Consider the following 21,607-nt stretch of genomic DNA (forward strand, 5'->3'; position numbering starts at 1 on the left):
GGTGGGGGGTGGGTGGGCCAGCAAGCAGCACGCTTTGTGCGGATAATCATGCCAGGTGAGAGAGTGGTGTGGATTCCGCCTAAACGCCTGTGCACTGGCACTAAAGGATGGAAGAGGGGCTCTGTCACTCTAGAGACCAGGGTGGGCAGGGGAGGGTGGGGGTTGGGGGGTTGTTACATGAGTGAGGTGAAGTTGAAGAGGCTGCATTTCTTATGTCACTACGATGGAATTTGTTAAAATGTCCACTATGTCTTTTTCAAGTAAATCTAATGCCAAAGATCAGCAGCAATAAGTGCAGTCCAGCTGTCAGGTAGCCAACTAAGGAAGCCTTTGAGGAGTCCATCAGTGATTGCCATCTCTCCGTGGGTTAAATGGCTGTGGCGTTGGGGTCGTATCGCCGTTTCTTCACATTTCTTATGAGGAGACAAGAAACAGGAGTCAGTGTCTGCGATAATCACATCTGTTAACACAGCTAGTGCAACCTGGACAAGCAACCACACTCATCTCTTCAGATCACACTTGTACTCACAAGCAAATGCTGTAAAGATCCTTTAACTTACTGTTTTATTCAATGAAATGAAATGAAAACAGTCAGTATTGTTATCTGTGCAATTATTTGAGGACTTCCAAGATCAAAATGCTGAAGACATTGAAGTGAGGAAAGGCTGGTCCATGTTGGCCAGTTCGACCTTGACTGCAGAGACAGTCAAAGGTATTGATATTCACAAACTTTTATGTCTCAGTTCTCAATCATGTACAGTATGATGAATTAAGTTTTTCTTTTTATTTCAAGACCATGCTGAAGACCAATGCCAGGAGATTATTTTTATTCAGGATCCAATTTACCTTGTTTTTTATATTTTCTTTTGCGTTACAGTTTGTGACACTGAGCAGTTTACTAGAAGTCACCTACATTGACACAGTTTTTTGAGCAAAAGGACAAGAAAGTCTACTTACTCAAATAAGCTAATAACTGAATAAGTGTGAATATTGACGGTCTGTGAATATAAATATCCTCTGTTGCCTTCTTGCAGACAAGTGCTGACTGGCTTGTGCGTGCAACATCAGTTTACAAGGTGAAGAAGTGTAGGAGAAATGTCGCATTACCAGTTTTCATGGGAAAGACATTAGTTCCACTCAAAACATAACCATCTGGGAGGAAAGAGCTAACATAAAATATACTCTATAAAGGAGGGAAAGAGGAGACAACCACATAAAGAACAACCACAGCAGCAGCAGCAGCAGCAGCAACAATAACTACTACCACAACAGTGGGACAACAACAAATACAACAACAGGAGTGATGCATAACCTCCCCGTACTGTGGCTTGTTGTGGGGCTTCTATCACTCTGTCATGCACCTGTTCCAATAGTAGGCCAGTTGAAGGTGGCACTATTGCTGTGCGTGGTTCATGCAGTGCGATGCGCTGTGTCTGTACCAGGTCTGTGAAGCAGGCAGCAATGGCAGCTGGTGTGGGCGGGTCCGAGAGTCCTGCTCTGCTCTAGGGCGGAGCCTGGCCATCCAGGTGGGTGTGGCCAGCCATGGCACAAAGGCTGCGACCAACAAAAAGGTCCTGGCTTCTCTCAGTCTCTCTCTCTCTCTCTCTTTCTCTGTCGCTCTCACCACTCCATTTAAAGTCTCACCCTCAAACAGTAATGGACTGAGAAAAAGATCATGGAAGTGATGAGAGCACGACAACCCTGGACCAAATCACTCTGGGTTTGGCTCAGCCTTTGTGCAATGAACTGACCTCCTCCAAATCAACAAGTCAACATGCAGAAATGTTTCGTTTCTTATTCTTTCTTTATTTGCTTTTTTTTTTTTATCTTGGTGACAACCATGATGCTTCGCTACCTGGCATGCTTTGGTGGCTGCAGGATTGTATTTCTCGTTTACTCCTTAGGCCTATTTAGATTAAAATGTGTAACACCCCTGTTGCTCAAGACATCAGGCTAAGCGGTAGATTGAATCTTATCAAACATAATCTATTGTACAATAGAGTACATTTCCTAACTACACAGAGACATGTTAGAGGCCTATCGTAGCACTTCAGAGGGGAAGATTTGAACTTATTAACAAAGGTGTACACAAGTTTTTTCTTTTTCTTTCAAACCATTTTGCTGTTTAAAATATTCATTCCCCTCTGTTTTGTCAGAATCTCTGTTATTAGGTCCGTCACTGAACATGCATGTTAAAGCATTGAGCTCTGCCCGTCCAATCAGTTTGAGGTTCTGCTACAGATGCATAGACGACCCCCAGTGTCTCTCCAAATCACCCTTTGCACATCTACACCCTGAACATCCTCCACATCCTCTTTGGGAAAACAACTTGCACGCTGGATTAAGTTGAGCATTTCAGGTATACGTGTTAAGCATGTCCGTCTCAGTGTTGCCACACTTTTAATAAAGGTTATTCAATATAAAATGCTTTATGTTTGTCTGTTTTCCACTTTGGTGTCCATATTCTGTAGCAGGAACTCAAACCCTGGTGTCTAGAAGCAGCAGGGATGCTAGAGTTACAACAGGAGAGGCATGCGGCGTGTTGCTTACTTAAAGCCCCATCCAGTCCCCCCCAGCACTATGGCAGCCACAAGGATGGCTCCGGCGATGGAGCCTATTATTAGATTGGTGGCACTAGGACCTGTAAAGGGTTATGGGGAAAAAGACATGAGTTTCTGGACTCACTTACTGTATCAATAACATGTAACTATACAATGACGACTTCACATGGAACAGAAAACATAACCATAAGTATACTATTACAGTAAAATGACTGAATCTGAAAATGTATTTTGCATGCTTTTCAGCCCCCTTCAGTGTGTAACGTGAAGATAATGAAGGAGAGGCCCTGGAAATATTTACATTTATCTGGTGTCAGTTGGTGTAGTGATTATCAGTGGTCTGTTTGTTAAGGTTGTGCAGAAGACTAGACCCTGGGTATCCATCACTGTAAAGGTTTAATCAAACAGAGATTGACAGGTGATGTGTATATGTGGCCTGCAGTATGAGCAGTAGAGAAGAGGTTTTAGGGGTCCCAGTCACCACACAGCCTACCACTGACTGACAAGCCAGGTCACTAACAGGACACTTCTCAGGACTTTTTTCCATCTAAATGCCCCACATGCCCCAGAAAGGAGAGGATCACAGGAGCAACCACATAACGACTAAGAATAAGAGAAAGAAAAGGGATAAGAAGAGGAAGAGGGAGGATGGAGAAAGAGGCTTGTAGTAATGGGGAACAACAGGAAGTGGCAGGAGAGGAGGAGGAGGCAGGGGGGAATCCATCAATCAATCACACAACACTGAAAACATCCAATCACATGACAATTATATGGTCATCACCAACACACAAGAAAACACAAAGCCACCGGGACGCACACACGGGCTCAGGCCGGCTCACGAGACCGCCCGCACACTGAGGCACCACTATGAGAAGAAGAGCTGTGAAAGGGTTAAAGATGCTTACTCTATTCCCCACCCTGTGCCTCCAAAAATCACCCCCAGGGCCAGAATGGTCCCTGCTACTGCCCCTATCAGCCTGTTAGTGGCCACGCTCACTGTGCAGAGGGAAAAGGAGCATTATTACCACCCTGTCAAAAACAAACAGCAGGCTTCTGCTTCAGAGTCATGGATGAAGTGACACGGTTCCCTCTGTGACGCTTTCCACCCCCTTAACCACCTCCCCGTCTCATCTGTAGGCAAACCATCAGGTGTACAGCTGAATTGTGAGTTCATTTCATCATCTCTATCAAACTAAACACATGTAACACTGCTTTTATATTCACCTTCGGCTGCCATTTTAAAAAGTAAAGTCTTCATGGCACGAGTACACCTGTGAAACTCAGGTCTAGGAATCTGTGCTGACTCAGCTCTAGCAGTGAGACTGAGGATGACAAAATATACAGTATATACTCATGTGTCAGTGTGAATCTTGGCTAAAATAAATGAGTGCATATAAATGTGTTCATTCTATCTATGTCAGAGGTTGAAAGAGGTGGAAACCGACCCTTGGGTCCTTCGTCCGGAGTGGCCTCAGGCTCTTTAGGCGGGTCAGGCATGCTACAGTCTGTCCCTGCCCAGGTGGTGTCACAGGTGCATGTGGCTTCATTGTTGCACACCTGTACAGATGCAGTAGAAATAAATGGAGGCGATGACAGGAACATAAGAGCTTTAAATAAAGGTGCTGACGCACATTCCCTGGAGCTATCTTTGCATTGGAGATTAATTGTTTTTTGTTCACCAAGTTAACAGAGGCCTCCATATAAACATTTATACCCGATCATATAGTAAATATGATGATATAGCATGATGGGTTCACAAAGATAAAACATACTTGTGGAGACGGATCTATATTTATTTGATCACAGCCCTACTATGAGATGTTTAGCCAGGTCAGCTTTGTAAAGCGATTTAATTATGCAAACATTTCTAACAGCAAGCAGTACTCAATACAAACTGGTTGAATTACACAACATGGACTAAAGCCACTGAGGCACACTGGGCTAAGGCTCAATATGCATGTTTCATAGCAGACATTTTGACATGTCATAGAAGGAAAATCACAGGTTAGCAATGTCTCTGTTCTATTAATCCGTCCCAGGAAATCATGACATTGTCACAGTGAGGAGCAAGCACAACACCAGGACCCTGAAAGTGAAGCAGCTAATTAATTTCATCATTTACACCTGTGCTTTTCTTCTGTGACTTCTCAAAGTCTTTCATAAGACAGGCTATGGGAAAAGTAAGAAGTAAGTTATGAAAGCTACAATATCTTTACCTCCAATAACAAAAAAAGGGGAAAATATCACATTTTGACTTGTCAAAAACAGCTGAAACTACAACTACTAACAGCTCTACAGCAAATGTACCGACAGTTAAGAACAATCCTATGGACCAAAACTGTGGAGTAACCTGCTCATACATGAAATGCAGCTTCTTCAAAGTCCACCAGCACAGGTGTTTTCACTCAAGTTGCTTGATTAGACCTTCCTGTTTTCTAATTAGACCAAGTGAGAACACCTGTGTGAGTGAGTAGGACCTGAATAGAAGGAGAAATATCTCAAGATGTACGGTACCATTCGAATCTTGTTTTCAAGCAGTCTGTAATATATTATTGAATTGCAGTGAAAGATTATTTCTTTTCATTTTGTTTTTGTGCTTCTATTCTACAGTTTTCATTGCACTTAAATTTTTGTGTTTATTGTTTGTCAATATTAATACATTTTATTAATACATATGCAATAGCAACCAGCTTTTTTTGCCTCTAATTTATTTTGAAGATGACTTTTGTGGATTGCTGTGGTGAAATGTTTTTCAATTTTAAAATCAGAGGCAACCACTCCAGGGTGTGAGGTGCATTTGTTGAATCAATTACAGGAAAGGTTTATGTTTGACTAAAAAGGAGACCTGCTAATCATCCTTTGTGCAGATGATACAACAGGTGTATGAAGCGTAAATTGTGGGTCAGTGTACACCAGGACTCACCCCATGGGCAGAGCACACCTGTCCATTAGGTCCAGTGGGGCAGGTGCTCATGTTGAGTGACTGGATGGGCAGACACTTTCGGTCAAGGCACATCATTGACGGCCCACAGGGAGTCCCATCCTCCACGTAGCCTAAATCGGTGTCATCATCCAGAAGAACATGGCCACCACTGTGAGGAGAGGAAGGAGGGAAGGAAAGGGGGAGAAAGCACGAGTGAAAGGTGAAGAGAGAAGGAGAGAATAAAAAAATCATACAAAGAAGATTGAAACAAAAGTGACGGGAGCACAGACTCTAATTCTCGAGGTTTCTAGGACATGCGCAGTTGTAGTAATATAATAAGCATGTTTTTACCTGCAATCTATCTTCCCGTTTTTGTAGTTGAAGTATGTGGTAGTAGACTCTCCTTTCATTATTCCAATGCGGGGGATGGAGCCAATGTTGGTACACAAAAGGTAACCACAGAACACATCACTGTAAAAGATAAGCAAAAAGATAACTGTACACACAACAGTTATCCACTTAATACAAACAATCACCAATCACCTCCCAGCTCTTCCCCATCCATCACCACTTAAACCCATCCTCCCATGAGTCCTCTTAAATATCAGCATCCATAGATTTCATTTAAATCTATGGAATCTCTTAAATGTACTTGCCTATTTATTATAATTATTTTATCTAATTTTAAATTTCTCTGTATGATCTTGCTTTACTTGACAGTCCCTTCACAGTTAACCATTACACTTCCAAATGTTCGAAAGTGGCCCTGATATTTAACATGGATGTTTTGAGCGACATAATATTGCAACAAAAGAAACTGTGGTAAAACCATCTGAAAACAAAGTCCATTATTCTTCTCAAGCTTTTCCAAAACCTAGAGCAGCTATTTTATGTGTGATGCCATCATAATGTAAAGTCTACGGACCAGGCCTGCAGGAAAAGAAGCATTAATGCACATTTGGAGTTGGCTTCATAACATTAAGGTAAACCTGGAGCAAGAGAAACTTTTTTCCATATGAGCTAGGTGAACAACTTTCATAAATGGAGAAAATAAATGATGAGTCTGCAGCCCTCTATTGGTTGACTTCAAAAGAAATCTCAAATCCCTTCACTTGTCAGTAATGAATGATCAGAAGGAAGAACCAAAGCACAGGCTAGAAACAGAAAGTACTGCCAAGCTGCATAGGGGAAATACCATTTACTGTCTTTCTTTGAAACTCACTGTTTGCTACACTGGATCCATTTCTCTCCATCTTTTCCACAGTTGCCCTTCTCTGTGCCCTCCGTGTTCAGCTTCTCATAGCAGAACTTCTCCGAGCCTCCAGCCTCTGCAAAAAAGAGATGAGGGGTGAACCGCTCAGCTCCTGACTACAAAAGTCTCTTGTATGGTGATACTCTAAAACTGACACTAATAAGAACTAATGTGAAGCAGTATTTATCTTACTTGACCCCCAGATGTATTTACACTGGTTCTCTCTGGTCTTGCACTCTCCACTGTAGCAGCGACCCTTCACACGGTTTGAGAAAGAGAAAAAAAATAGAATAAACACATTTTATTCTAAATGCTATTCTGGTGCATGATTGCTCTTGTTTGGAGAATGAAAAAGCTTTCCCATGTCATCAGTCTGCGTACCTGGTTAACCTGGCAGAGGTAACCATCTTGTTTATGAAGGTTGGGAGGGCACTGCAAAAAAGTGACAAACGTATGACTTTTTAACCATGTACATTATCTAAAATTGAAAAGAATGACAGAGATCAACTGCTTGAAACCAAAAAAATTGACAGTTCTACATAAGAACACCTGTCCAGAGTCCCCAGAGCACGTTTCTGAGATATCACAGTCGTTCACAGCGAAGCGGCAAGTGCAACCTCGTGGAAGGAACTGGCAAGAAATGAAGACAAGGGAAAAGTCTAAATGTAGGAGCCAGAAATGAATATTTTGTGGTCTAGAACTTTTAGAAAAGACCAAGCTCATACCAGACATGTGTTATTGCAGCATGGGCCGTCGCTGCAGTGTGCCCCATTGGCGAGGGAACATTTCTTGCAGCATTCCTTGTAGCACTCCTGAAAACACACAAGGAGCGACCTTCACCCGTCTGAACAAACTAGACGACGACAAACAGACGTGACCCACTGAGGTAAAAAGAAACTCACTGATCTCCCTCCGCAGTCACACTCTTCTCCCACTTCCACAAATCCATTCCCACATTCTGTTGTCTCGAACAGCTGCCAAAAGAAGACAGGAGAGTTTGGAGGTTACGGGGGGGGGGGGGGGGGGGGGGAGTGTGATTCATGGCAGTTGTGACAGGTGAAGAAAGGGTGGTGGGTGGTGAGATACTGACCTTGGTTGGCCTGTTAAACAGACAAGAGCCTCCACCTTTCAAGAGGAACTCCTTATAATCTGAGATGCTGCATTTGGAGAATCTCCGTGGGTGTTGGACACTGAAGAGAGACAGAATGCCAAGTGATAATTAATTTGGTTTTCACCTCTGTAGTTTGTTATAACACTTTGGGCATTTTTGATGGTATTACTGCCATCTATCAGTGTTTATTACACAAATGTTCCTGTCTGATGAGAATACAGTGAGAGCACTGTTAAAATAGTATGAGAACACGGGCAAAGCAAAAAGCTGTCCTATTAAAATCATTTTTCTTATATATTTCATTTTTTTTCATATTAGAAGCCAACCTATAAGGGGAAGGCTGCAGGAGCTTTAGTGTGAAAAATCTGCAGGAAGTGTTGAGTTTCATCCATGATAGCTGATGATCGTGACTCTTGCTGTATTGACGGTAAACTGAATTCAATGACAGATAAACGTGGGGAGAAGATCTGAATTTGCATTAACTGGGGAAGAGGCGAAGTTTGAAATAATGGCCTGTCTCTCTGTAAGACACTGAGCTAAATAAAGGTTACCATGGGAGAATTTATGGTAGTTTATATCCTGCATCTGCAATCTGTGATGCACCCTGTCTATATATCTTATATTTATTATTATATTATTATATTTACTTTCAGTAGAGCAAAATAAATTGAATCTTTTATTTCTTTATTTCTCAGTTTGACATCATTCCCACACTGTCAGGGTGGTGATAACTTTATTATTAAGTACACATAAACACGCATCTTTAATTGTTACTTTGTCCCTCTCTTACGTATGTGTATGTGTGTGTGTGTGTGTGTGTGTGTGTGTGTGTGTGTGTGTCTCTAAGGGATATATTGGACATTACCCAGTATCCTCCATTATGCAACCAGTCCACGAGTCAGCACAACCACATTCTTCTGCAAATAGGAATGAGAGAAGAGAAAAAGCACAGAGACAAGAGGAGAGGGAGGGAGAGAGAGAGAGAGAGAGAGAGAGGGAGAGAGGGAGAGAGAGAGAGATATTACATAGTGCAGAAAAAAGACATACAGACCACTTTAATGGGACAGTGGTCACAGACATCTGGACCCCACTGTACAAGTTCAAGATAAAGTATTGAAATAAAATGTTATTCCGATTGTATTTCCATTTTATCATCTCATACTCACACTCTCCTATCAAGCTTGACCAGTTTTGGGACCATGAGAAGAATTTCTTTGAAGTATACCATTTTTTTTTTTTGAGCTTGCAATTTCTAACATGACAGCTGTTTGATGACTATGCGTCATTAAGCACTGTGATTTTCAAAAGTGATGGCATAATTCCTGATTCGACTTCTATCTTTGGCCAACTTTTTCAAGGACAATCAGTGCATCTCTCCGTCTGTCATTCCTGGCACTGGAATTGTGATGAGGCAGTTAAGTCCTATTAAAATGCACCTTTTTGTTTTAAAGGCGCCATCTGCTGTTGTTATTGACATATGACGTTTAAATGTCTGGACCTCAAATATATAACTTTTATATAACTTTTTCAAATGTAGTTTACAGAAAAATGTAATGTCCTATATTCAGGGCATTAAAGTATTTCAAGTAGGTTGCTTTTATTTAGATGAGATGTTCAGCAATGACAAATTTAAAGGGTCAGTAAACACAACACATTATCCTACTTATGCCTGGAGGTATCTAATGCCAACAATTTTGGTTTATTTGTTGAAGTTTTAGGACATCTGCTGCCACACCAGTACAATGGAGGGTGATCAGAACTCTGGAGCTCATAGCTCTAAAAAAAAAAAAAAAAAAAAAAAAAAAAAAAAAAAAAAGACACTTGAGAAATTGAAAAGAAACATGGCTTTTAAACAACCATGTCCCAGATTGATCAGATCAAACCACAGATCTCTCCGAGGACAGTTGTAGTCCATTTTCTACTTAACATTAGCGTATCTCAAAACCTCAGCAAATTATATTAAAGTCACTTGTCCAAAGCAACTTAAATTAAGTGTATTCAATCTCCATAGGAACGAGAACGAGATGTTTTGAAGAGTTGGATATTCTAGTAGAATCTGACTCTAGTAGTCACAGTGTGTGTGTGTGTGTTTTTTTGCTTGTTTGTTTTTAGAAATGGGATGGCCTTGGTTGTTGAGGCGGGTTTTCAGCCTGGGCGGTGACTCTGCTGTTCTGACCTCAGAGTTCATTCCACCACAGTGAGTCGAGGAGAAAGAGGAGCCCTGCCTGAGATGACCAAACACAGGGACCTCAATGAAAGTCGTAATACCACAATGTATTTTGTAATTTGAGTGACCTGAACCTTGTGATTTTGGCTCCCAGTGGCTCTCTCTAGCTCACTTATACTAGATGTGAGAAAACAATGTGTGTTTCATTTATACTTCTCCTGGATGCTGGGTCCCACTGGATGCCCAGATTCTGTGCCAGGCTCTGGGATAGAGACACTGCCATGGACCCGGTGGTGCCGTACTGTGGACACAACAAAGAGCACAGATTATTCACCTGCAGTCACACTCTGTGATCCGTGTACAGAGCGATACCGGATGTTAAGACAGCAAATCAGACCTCATTGACCCCTACACCGCGGCTCAAAGAACACGCGCCCCCGAAGTACGCTGCGTTGCTTCTGCGGTAGTGGAAGGTCACATTTCTACAAGAATAATGGAAGACAAAAGAGGTACACGTGAACACCAAATGAAATATAGAAACATCACAGAGGATCAGATAAGTCGAAAAGTCAGCCTAATATCTAATTTAATGTTCACTCCTGCAGACACACGACTGTTTCTCATACAGCTTTAATGCAGCTGCACTGCATCCAGCCACTGGATTTCAGAAATGGCTGTAGACTTGCATTGATCATGATGGAAGCACAAACAACAATACAATTGTGCCAAAGCAATGGTACCTGGCAGGAATGAAGAAAACATTCACCTATTTATGCACATATAACAAAAGTTAACTTAAACATAGATGGATGCATTTTTATATTTAAACAAAATACATGTCCACCTGAGAAATAAATCAACAGTGGAAACCATCCCAAAGTCTGTTAACATCAACTTATTTTATTTCAAATTGTCACACAAAAGGAAAATGAAAGGAAACACTGTAAATTTTAAATGTAAAGGTACATTAAAGAGCGGTGGGGACAGATTTTTTTTTTTTTAAATAAAGAGCTTACGAGAAGAGGTGCACAGCATCGGCGTGGTGCTTGATGCTCTGCTGCCGGTACTTGGAGAAATCGCGCAGAATTTCCAGCGGCCTCACACTGATGGGGATCTGATCCTTGTCTGTCCAGACCTCCACGGCAACGAGCACCACGCGCGTGTGTAGCTGCTCTTTGAAGATCTGCCATTGAAGCGCACAGTGAATGGGAAGAATAAATAAAGAAAGACAGAGAGAGAGAGGGAGAGGCAGAGAGAGACAGAAGCAACAGCACAGGGAGAGGAGAACAACACTGGGTGTGAATTTGAATCTGAACTCTCTGAGGGGGACAGACGAGGGGGTGCAGCACACTGGGAGCAGGGAGGAACAAGGGGAGTGTTAATGCACGTGACGAGAGCACAGAGCGAACACCAGCACAATAAATACTAATGATAAGACAAGTGTGGGTCCAACTCAGGGTTTGAGAGATTTGCTCCATTACACGTGACTGATGGAAAGGTTACTTTGGCAACTGGACAAAGTCAAATGTTGACCTGCTTGTGGCGCTGGAAGTAAAGTCAGTCATTTGGATTAATGCTTTGGGGAAGATGAATTTGAGATATTTCACACTGGACCACACACCACTGAAGAGGTGAGTGAGCAGTCGACTGACATTGCCACTCCTAGAGCCACGCAGTTAGTGTGGCTAACACAAAAACAACACTTTTAATCGTTTACATTCTGAAGTGGATCTGTATTAAGAATAAACAACATGTCTCAAAGTGAAACTAAATTGTTTACTCACAGCATCCACAAGATTCACCACTGACTTGGCAAAGTTCCTCGTGTGCTGCTTGGTCTTGTGTCGTTTATACTGCAACCACAAATAACAAGAACAAAAGAGAAGATGGATAAGCGACAAATACGTGATTTACTGGTGCAAACGCAATACAGCACGGCACACCCAGTGACACACCAAAATACCAGCTATACAGCAGAAAAAGATAAAAGAACGTCAAAACAGGCATTTCATATTGTTGTTGTTGCTTTCGATGAGAACACATACCATGTTGTGGTCATTGACAATCATGATCTCTAAATATTTCATCTCCTCAAATACACTGCGAGGAATCTGCAAATCAAAATCAGATACAATCAGGGTGGGAGAACTAAAGTCTGTTGCATTACTTCAGACAAAGGTGAGATCAGAGACTTACAGCTCGCTTTTTCCTGCGCTTCAGCCAAGACAAGTCATCCAGCTCTGAGAAGAGCTGCTCGTCCTCCACTGCGAACATACACAAGGAAACAGTGAGACTCAAATACACATTTTTAAACACATATTTACAACTGTGTATGCTTGTTAGAAGAGTTCAAGCCCACAGTGACGTGTTTTTTAAATTTTTTTTTTTCCCCCCACAAATTCAAAAACGTGTTGCAATGAATTTCCCATGGAGCACTGAGTAAAATCATGTCTGCTGGATGAGAGTAGGGATATAAAACTTGGCAAAATGGTAGAAGTGGGAGCAACACAACATTTAAAAATAAATTGGTCTGTTTGACAACATCGATTTTTAACACTGTTGAATTCATTCCAGCTAATTCCTCAGGTGTTTTCACTTAAAAGAACAATAAATATAATAAAATGTTTAGTTGTAACAGCCATTAAAATTGTTTTCTTGACGAACCCCATGAATCCCTGCGTATTTGCATGTTGTGGGTCGAACATATTGTATCTAAGAGGACGGTAATGATAGGATGAAGGGGAGGTGTGGCAACGGTCAGAGGTGAAGGACCAACGGGGGATGTTACGTAAGAAGACAGACAACAATGATGAGAACCCCTTACCCTGTTCCTCTGAATCATTGTTCCAGTGAAGGGAGGCTGCTCGTCTTAGTTTATGAGGCCTTGCAGCTGTATCCTGCAGGGGTGAGGCATGAAAAGTGTTAAAAGACTATAGAGGAACTGGGACAAGCAGGAACTGGTGCTGGGGAGGGAAAGTTTTCACTATGGGAATTGTTAAGTAAAATTAAACTTTCATGTAAATGAAGAGTTTGAAACTTAGCGTGGGGAATGAATGTAATGAATGTATAAAAAAACCCAAATGGGTACAAATAGCTCTGAGCTGTGTGTCATATATGATGAGCTAGATTTTAAGTAACAATAGTGATGACAGCAACACCATTAAGGGCTGTAATTAAAGGAGCCATATTCACAATGGACAATGGAAGGTATCATGTTTACCATGTTCGCCTACTTAGATTAGCACGTTAGCATGATAACATTTGCTAATTAGCACTAAACACAATGCACAGCTGAGGCTGATGGGAATGTCATCAGTTTATTTCAGGTATTCGTTCATCATTCATTTGCTTGAGTCTTTGAGAAATGAAAATTTTGACCAGTTTGTGGTGCTGGATGAAAAGAGAAAGGATCACCAAAGTTATTATGATCCCAGCTCTGTGGATCATCAATGAAAATTTTGTGTGGACCAACAGACTGACATTGCCATCCCAAGAGCCACACTGCTAGCATGGCTAAAAGTGAAGCTTTTGTGTAATGCGTAACCATTGCTTTGAACATCCGTTTGAGTGTTTGAATTATTATAGATTTTGCATATATAAGCTATATCATGATGCATACTGACACGTAAAATATCCTGATATTGATTTAAAGCATGTTGCCCAGCCCTACTATTCATTCTATTAACAAATAACAATCAACAACACAGCAAAATGAAAAACATATAAATGTACATAACCACTTGCCCAATATAGGTCAACAAACTGGAATTAACATGATTAATATACAGAGAAGTTAACACTACTACAGAATATTTGTTTTGCTATAGGAACATATTAAATAAATATTATATCATAAAATCAAATAATTCAAACAAAATCCAAGCAGACTATACAAGAACAAAAGCTTTTTAACTACATGTTGGCCGGACATGCTCCTTCCTTTAAAAACAGGAATGTCTTTGGAGTGATTAGGATATCCTCAGCTAAGAATGTGAAAAGCAGAGACGGCAGAGCGTGCATGCGTGGTGGAGGTTGACGCTACATGAGCAGCAGGGGAAAAACATTTGTGTGATACACATTTTGGTTCTAGGCGAAGGGAATAACTTACGATTGAATGAGTCTGTTCTAAGGGCTCAATTAGATACACATAGACTCCATCGTCAAACATCCCGCTGCCGGGCAGAGAGAGAAGAAAAGGGAGAGCAGTCATTCGATACTGAGTCAATAGGAGCTGAGGAACAGAGATGAGTGTATCCAGAGATATTCTGAACACGGCAAGGATTAAACACAACTCTGCTGTTCACTTACTGCAGCCCGTTGCAGGTAGATAAGGCCACGTGGGAGTTATCATTCCCTCTCACCTGGCCGTGGTAGTAACAGTGCTCACCGCCCTGAGGGAAGAAGACACGGTGCTAATGAAGCATCACAGAAAACCACAGCCATAAACACAGCAGCATTACTGGCAACACAACACACAAAACTGCGTATACCATTCATAATATGGTGAATGTGTCACTTTATACTTAATTATCTTGTGCTTGAATTTTTCTAGCATTTCTGAGGATGTAACAGCTTGCCTCGCAGATGTCGCTTTGGCATATATGCAGTTCATCTCTGCAGGGGGCTCGGTCTATGCTTGTTAAGATGTGTGTGCGTTAAGAAGTTAATGCATTGCAAGGTGGGTCCTAGCACTATCTGTGACTCAGCTGTCAGACCCAGGGTGAGCAGAGGACATCCTCCCCCTCTCTCTTTCCCTGTCTCTCCCTCACTCTCTCTCCCTCTCTCTCACTTCACCCATCCCACGCTGCACTGTTACTGCAGAGTGCTTTCGCTCCCTCATCACGTGACCAGAGCTCCAGCAGGAGGCTGCAGGGGAGCAAAACCCTGCTGATTCAGCTACAGTATGCCCAGCCCAGCCCAGCCCAGCCCTCTGCCTGAATCAGCAGCAGCAGCAGCAGCAGCAGGAGAAGCCAGCTCTCATTCCCAACCTGTTTTCTGTTCTCCCTCTATGTCCTCGTCTGTTCTACAGAAATCATGTACTTCCATGTTTCAATCTCCCTATGCAAGTATATCTATCTATCCCTCTATTTATCTATCCATCCATGTATGTCACTCTTCCTCCTTGTACATTTTGTTCTTTCTTTCTTATCTGCGAAGATCTCTTAAATGTACCTGCAGCTTTTTGGAAGACACGTGAGAGTTGCAGTGTTTATTTGATAACCAATTTGCAGTTGGGCTAACAGCAAAAGATAAGACACAAAGGAATTTACAGGAAATCAACAATCACATCTGTTCCCGTCTTTAGTTTCAAAAAATATTTGCTAAAGTTGTACCTTTAGCTTTACCAGCAATGTGCATGGCTGTACAACAACAAAAACAGCAGGCACACAGCGTTCCAGCTAAAGGAAACAAAGAACCTCTGACTCATACATAAGAGAGAAGATGTGTATTTTAACATTCTGGTCAAAACCACAGAAGACATTACCTTAGATAGAACAGGTTTGCCCCCTTCATAATGGATCTCAACATAATCTGAAGACAGCAAGTCACTGAAAAAACAGGAATTGCAGTTGGTTAGGGTGGGAGGATATGATGCAGTGACAATACGTCTGCCTTTGCTTTCTCTGACTCACGTATTGTGGTTTTAAACCAGCGGAGAACGCTGCTTGGGTTGGCGTTTAAACAAGAACAGTCATCACCACAGTTCCTGGATTAGTCTGTACAAACACGGCACGGCCCATGGCACCTCAAAAGTGCCCAACAGATGTTAAATGTCGCCTGCCCTCAGGAAAAAATATGATGCACTCTACTTCTGAGGGATAACAAGCAAAACTGTATTTTGTGAAATGACATGTAAATAAATTCTCTCATAATAAGATGCAAAACAGAGACAGTTACTCATTAATTTTGCAAAGTAGCCTTAAAGTTATCGAAGCGAAAGAGAATGTAAAACGTTCACCCGAGAACTACATTTCACACGACTGGTTCTTCCTCAAATTTACCAAAATTACATGACTGCTTAAAAAACAGGAACAGAAGCAAGCAACTGCATCTGAGAGCTGCCTAATGTGATAAATGACTCTGAGGCTGCAGCTTCACCTTGAACACAACAGTCCTCCCGGCAGTTCCCGCTGTCTGAGTCAGCGTCCCACACCATTACGCGCACACATGCAGTCTCTTAGCTGACAGCTGATTTCAAGAGGCTGCAATTTCTGCCACAATGGCGCTTTTTCCTGAATAACCTTGCAAATCAAAAACATCTTCTTCTCCGTGGACATGTAGTGGTGTCGCAGCAGAAAAAAGAAAAAAAAAAAAGAAAAAGATGGGAAGTGATGAATCTGTCTTGTGACACCAGCAGTGTGACATTTTTTGAGTAAGAAGTGCACCATTATGAGAGGAGAGTCGACGCATGAGCAGCGTGTGAGAGAGGTTCCTGAGTGAGGAGCCTATTTTTAGCTTGACAGATGAGGCAGGGAGAGCAGAGTGGGCCACGCCAGAGTGTACTGGTGTGTTAGTGGGTGTGTCGGTGATGGGCAGCATTGGAAACCATTGGAATTTGAGTGTCTTTCAGGTGTGTGTGTGTGTGTGTGTGTGTGTGTGTGTGTGTGCATAAATGTCTGCATGAGATCTGTGAAACTGTGTCTGAAGACCATAAGAAGGGAGTCCTGCCCCGAGGTCTTTCAGTCAACAGGAGACTGGGTGCCACAATGCAGCAGCAGCAGCAGCAGCAGCAGAGGAAAGTGAGACAGAGGCGAGGCAGAGAGGGAGGACCAAAAAACTGCAGGGGGATTCTTGCGCCTGGCGCCATATCAAATGCAGCTCTGAATTCTGTAGCGACGCACGACGCTGTCATGTCGGGCTGTTTAAACCTCTAACACATAGAAATAATCTGCTCTCAGTCTAAATAAATCATCAGCACCAAAGATATTCATGGCAAGAGAGGTGTGAAAGAAGTGAGGTCCACCACAAGGAAGTTACTGGTCCCACTGATGGCAAACTACATAAAAAAGGTTTCAATCAATATAATATTTATGTTAACTGTAAACACCTTTCAGTGGGAAAACCTACTTCCTTGGTTTGCAATCCCAGGTACAGTAAGAGGTGAGGAGATAAAGTAGCACCCATTGGCAGGTTGCAGACCTATCTATATTTAGATCAGTACTGTCGCAGCTACAACACCAAGCAGAATTCAAACCCCTGTTCTCACACAAAAAAAGGCACACACTGAAGTTAGCTCATGTATCTCACAGATAACCTACACTGCAAGCAAACAGTCGGGAATCAAGGTCACACTTGTCTCCCACTGGCCTTCCTGATACATGAGCAACAACCCCTCACTTTAGGTTCGTGGTTTCCAAACACCACAGAGCTCATTAGCTAATTTAACATTTCTGGAGTCTCTCTCCTACATCATCTGACCCAATACCTTTGCACAATAGGACAAATACTATTTACTGCAGATAACTGCTGAAATCTGCACTTTGGCTGCCTCTATGTTGGCACTGAAATGAAGCTCAAAATACTACAATGATGGCAGAGCACCCAGAGTTGCATTTGCAACATCATTTCACTTAATTACTGCGTGTCAGCAACTATTGAACTAGATAAAATGCCTTCAACTGACCTGCAAAAGCTTTACACAATTTGACTTTTTTGACTTTTATTTTGCTAAAGTAATAAATGTATGCTTTAAAGAATTCTTTGTAATACATACATACATATATTTATATACGTTCACAGTAACCTATATTCATGACGCTTCCTCTGTGATAGTTCTGGTCTGAAAAGACTTCATTGGCAGGCTGCTAACCAACCCCGCATACCAGCACACAGACTGAATATCCATACCATGCAAATTAGCCTGTCTCCACATCTAACAGCACTCAGACATGCACAATATAAAATTACAATATTTGACTTCAGAATCCAGGTTTAAATCCCATTAAAGAGCCTGAAATTCAATCAGCATTGCTTAGTCCTAGTACACATGCACAGTAAGCCTTCACATATGTGGACCAGCTACTTTGTGAGGGGAGTAAATCAATAGCATTGAGTGTCCGGAGCCTCATGTCTCTAAATGGGACAGTGATCACAGTCCACAGAATGAGTGCCTCTCTACCCATTTTGATGGAAGCCAATTAAGCCTAAATAAAGATACTCTGCTTTTCCAAAAATCATTTAGTAAAGACAGTTTGTCTTTGTCTGTAATCTGGCAGCTGGACTAAGATTTCTTTTAGCATTTTCCAGGATTCTGGCAACCAGCATGCTGACCTATTCAATTACAGCTTCCCTGAATACATTTTCTCGACTGACACTGCATTAATGACTAATCTGACATACAATAGTCCATATCATTTACAAACAACAGTCAGCTGCAACAGAGATCACAAGTGTTCATTCCTGTTTCAGTTATGACACATACTACTTCCTCATTGAGTCTGTACCTTGCACAGATACATCCAAGGACGATTCTGGTAATTTTGGTGTCTGAGGACATTTGTCCACTGTCGCCTCTACGGGATTTGATCTTTTCATAGGCAAACAACTTAAGGATGTTTTGCTGCTGTTTAATTAAACTTTGTTAAGTTCCACTGTACTTCTGCTTTGTGTCATGTCATCAGCAACATGAACTGGTTTTGATCAGATTTTTCACGATTATAACATTATCCAGGTTTCTGTCACTTCCCCATATAGCAGGAAGTCTATGATTACTGGACCCATGACGTGCAAGTATTACTAACATCAGACTTTCAGTTTGAAACCATGACCAAAGTTCCCTCAATCCAACATTTATTTTTATTTTATTGTAGTTTCCTATTAAAATGAAATGGCTCTGCATTAAAAAAAAACCTTCCTTTGATGGTTTCCTGTAATTTTCTTGTTGAGCATTTTCTACAATATCTGTAGAGACAGTGTCAGCGTCAGTGTGGATCTGTTGTGGCAGGGATGTTTGGACAGAGTTTACCCAGCCTCTCTAAACCCCAGGATGAATAAATATTCCACCATCCACACATTACAAGATTACAAAATGACCTTCAGTGAGGATACTGTTGAGTGAGACACACAAATCACTCTCACTGGAAGTTTAAACCACTGTCTAACACTTTGTTACAATTCATGACCACAATGGCTGAGCTTTAGCTATAAAGTCGTTTTATCTGCAATAAATTAAGTAAGGAGGACCTACTTGTTCAACGTTAGATCCAGGACAAATCTGGAGCCAAATGCCTCCAACTGGAAACTGGCCTGGGCGAGGTGGATTGCCTGTTAAGGGAGAAAAGAGCGGTCACTGCCGACGATGGCAGCTTGCAAAGTATATGAAAGATTCTATCTGTCTACAAAGCCAGAATCCTCCAGAGTCCACAAACTACATCGTCTACAGCACAGCGAACAAATAACAGATGTGGTGGCTAAATGACAGATGGTAATGTACAGTGGGTACACTGGGAGAAAGGCTTCCTTCAGCATGGGCGCTCTGGCATAATTCCAGTTCTTGAAGTGTCCTGTGTGGTGTCTGGATATGTGTGTACTTTTGCCTTATCTGAGGCTGTCTAGCAAAATGACATTAAAGACAGGATTAAGGTTTAACAGAGCTATAATATGGATTTATAACTTCAAAGCCTTTTCCACAAAGTGTGCCATTAAGTGACCGGACACTCTTTCCTATTGATCACAACAGTGATTCTAAATAACTTATGACCACATTCCAGCATCATCTATTCTGGCTTACCTGGCCCTCCGTGGCTTGGTTCTTGGCCCGGGTGTCCAGGTCATGGTAGGTACTCTCTGAGTCCTCGTTTAGGTAGTAGATCAACCGCGAGGGGTAGGTGATCTCATGCTCTGCTGCATGGTGTGTTGTGTTGTCCGTAGCAGGTGCTGCAGTTGCCTGTTGCTTCAGCAGTGCTGCCACTGCATCCCTCTCAACCTTGTCCTCTACTCCTGGAGAAACTGCAAGAAAATTCCCACCGCACAGACATGAAAAACCTGACTGGCCCCCTCATATACACACACACACACACACACACACACACACACACACATGTTCAAAGAGCCAGCTGTCATCCTTTATTCATGAAACACATTGATAATACTGAGGCAAGTGGCCACGGCTTCATTGCAATTCTTCAGGACACAGTTCATTAAGACTGGTTTCATGGCATAGTGTACTGACAACCACATCTGGCAACAAAGCTGACTGAGAATACAGGATATGATTCGCTTCCCTGCATTGAAATACACTTTTCATATGCTTATAACCGAAGTGGAAAAACTCTGCACCAGACAGAATAAATGCAGTGCCCATTATGCAATAGGAATCCAAACAGCCTCTGACAACAACAGCAGATAATATCATGCACTTGAGCAAAAAGAGTCCCAGTGACTGTTAATTCAAATGTGGTCATCATACATAATAAAGAGCGCTATTTTTTTTTTAATTTTTTATAAGATGAACAAAAGATGCTGAGATGCAGTAGTCTGCCTTCATGCACCATCATGTTGAAGGCGCCGCATATTCAATATAATAATTACCGATCCAAAAATTGCGATATCCTGCACCTGCAGTACATCGTCAGATATCATTTTAGCCAGATACAGAAAGTGACAGGCGCATTTCATGCGATGAAAGTGACAAACAGCCAGCAGGCTATTTCCTATACGTACCGAATGACGCTAGTGATGGATGAAGCCAGGGTGAAAGGGTGCTGACGAGCAAAGTGGCCAGAAATATCAAATGCATGATTCATATTTGATAACTGAAATATCTCAATATCAACACATCAACGCAGTGAAAGGCTTGCGGCCCATCGTGGCGGGGAAGGTGCCGTGCAGGAGGGATTTCTTCATGGATCCAGGAGGCACCGGGCTGCTGCTGCTGCAGTAGCGGATGAGGAGGAGGAGGAGAAGGAAGAGGACGAGGAGGAGGAGGAGGAGGAGGGTGGGGTGGTGTGGGGTGGGGGGAGCAGCAGAAAGAAGGCGGTGGCCAGGCAGCTACTGGAAGTCAACCAGCAGACTCCTCCTCGATGAGCACAAAGATGTCCTCCCTCCCCTCTAGGATCACAGGAAGCCCGTGCAGGTGACTTCAAAGCATGGCTGAAAGATCACAACAACCTGAAACAGACAGAAGAATATGAGACTCTCAGGGATTTTATGTTTTGTTATTTTTTTTTACGTTTTAGGCGATGCAGTAATATTTATATGTATGTTTAATCACTGTTATAAACAATAATAGGATATGTGGATTTATAGCTACTAGTTTTAAAATCATGGTTTTCACTAACTGCAGACATTGTGACATTTTATGGCTTGTCTTCGGTGTTAGAACTACTTTTAGCAATACCACACTTTAAAATTAGTCTAATATTAACGTATTCCTAATCAGATATTAGCAGTAAAATGTAATGTAGAAAAATTTAGTATGACAGGTAAAGGTGGTCATTAGCCATTATTAGACAAATAAATGAGCAGAAATTTCATGTTTTATCCAGTTAAAGCAAAGTTAACTACTTGTTGGGTAATTTAACCTATAACATGATATCAAAGAAATGTAGCAGAGTGAAATGCAAATTATTTCCCTATAAAAATGTAGTGACAT

The 21,607-nt window shown here is 41.9% G+C and overlaps 1 protein-coding gene across 6 annotated transcripts; it reads right to left on the minus strand.

The window, feature by feature from the left end:
* Positions 1-6: 6 nt before the first annotated feature.
* On the minus strand, positions 7-20,937 carry adam23b (ADAM metallopeptidase domain 23b). Of its 6 annotated transcripts, XR_015436572.1 has the most exons (27): positions 20,677-20,937; positions 19,745-19,962; positions 19,202-19,278; positions 15,500-15,563; positions 14,323-14,405; positions 14,123-14,186; positions 12,839-12,911; positions 12,211-12,278; positions 12,060-12,125; positions 11,799-11,867; positions 11,031-11,197; positions 10,412-10,496; positions 10,228-10,315; positions 8,713-8,764; positions 7,827-7,926; positions 7,639-7,710; positions 7,462-7,548; positions 7,286-7,366; positions 7,118-7,168; positions 6,929-6,992; positions 6,707-6,812; positions 5,836-5,955; positions 5,485-5,653; positions 4,007-4,118; positions 3,467-3,557; positions 2,551-2,641; positions 356-413 (listed from the first exon to the last, which is right to left on the minus strand). XR_015436572.1 is itself a non-coding variant. In XM_023398648.2 (26 exons), the coding sequence occupies exons 1-26, from the start codon at positions 20,750-20,752 to the stop codon at positions 368-370; spliced, it is 2,349 nt and encodes a 782-aa protein (XP_023254416.1). In that variant the 5' UTR covers positions 20,753-20,937; the 3' UTR covers positions 7-367. The 6 variants fall into 6 exon arrangements, 5 of the variants coding, with proteins under 5 accessions (XP_023254416.1, XP_023254417.1, XP_023254421.1 ...); XM_023398648.2 differs by lacking the exon at positions 3,467-3,557 and having other exon boundaries at positions 7-413; XM_023398649.2 differs by lacking the exon at positions 2,551-2,641 and having other exon boundaries at positions 7-413.
* Positions 20,938-21,607: the final 670 nt, after the last annotated feature.

The sequence above is a fragment of the Seriola lalandi genome, unplaced genomic scaffold (assembly GCF_002814215.2).
Source record: "Seriola lalandi dorsalis isolate HSWRI2012SDOR001 ecotype SW California unplaced genomic scaffold, Sedor1 jcf7180002049685, whole genome shotgun sequence".
Lineage (NCBI taxonomy): Eukaryota > Metazoa > Chordata > Actinopteri > Carangiformes > Carangidae > Seriola > Seriola lalandi.

What these genes read in the sequence shown, in the direction of transcription:
- adam23b (XM_023398648.2), bottom strand. Translation starts at nt 20,752, where the DNA reads ATGCATTTGATATTTCTGGCCACTTTGCTCGTCAGCACCCTTTCACCC. An exon ending in TTGTCAATGACCACAACATG is followed by an intron (nt 11,868 to 12,059) that starts GTATGTGTTCTC and finishes TTGTGGTTGCAG; the next exon opens with TATAAACGACACAAGACCAA. An exon ending in GTGACTGCGGAGGGAGATCA is followed by an intron (nt 7,549 to 7,638) that starts GTGAGTTTCTTT and finishes GTGTGTTTTCAG; the next exon opens with GAGTGCTACAAGGAATGCTG.